Genomic DNA, 313 nt, shown 5'->3' on the forward strand with positions numbered 1-313 from the left:
GCATCGGGAGAGTCGCGTCTCTCCGGCCCCCCGATGACGCTGACTACGAGCAGTACCACGGACTACTGCTAAGTAGTCTACTACGTAGCCTGCACCGCTTCATCCGGGCACCCGGCTCCAGCGAGTCCTAACCGGTCTATCCCAGCACGCCGCTCCCAAGCAGTACTAACCGGACTGCACGCACTCTAACTCACAAACACATCTCTCGCTGAGGCACTTGTGTTCCTCGCAGGCACAACGTCCACTTCTTGTTGAAAACGCGTGGTCTCTGCGCGCTCACGCACAAGGCCCTGTTCCTCTTGCCGACGCTCGG

At 60.1% G+C, this 313-nt stretch overlaps 1 protein-coding gene across 1 annotated transcript; it reads right to left on the reverse strand.

Moving 5' to 3' along the window:
• Positions 1-22: 22 nt before the first annotated feature.
• Positions 23-305, reverse strand: CSUI_004603 (uncharacterized protein; the record flags this gene model as incomplete). The annotated part of the gene is made up of 1 exon (XM_068064791.1): positions 23-305. A coding segment is annotated over one exon (120 nt), but the record flags the coding sequence as incomplete, so codon positions are not given.
• Between the last annotated feature and the right edge of the window lie 8 nt (positions 306-313).

Source organism: Cystoisospora suis, assembly GCF_002600585.1.
Source record: "Cystoisospora suis strain Wien I chromosome Unknown contig_2164, whole genome shotgun sequence".
NCBI lineage: Eukaryota > Apicomplexa > Conoidasida > Eucoccidiorida > Sarcocystidae > Cystoisospora > Cystoisospora suis.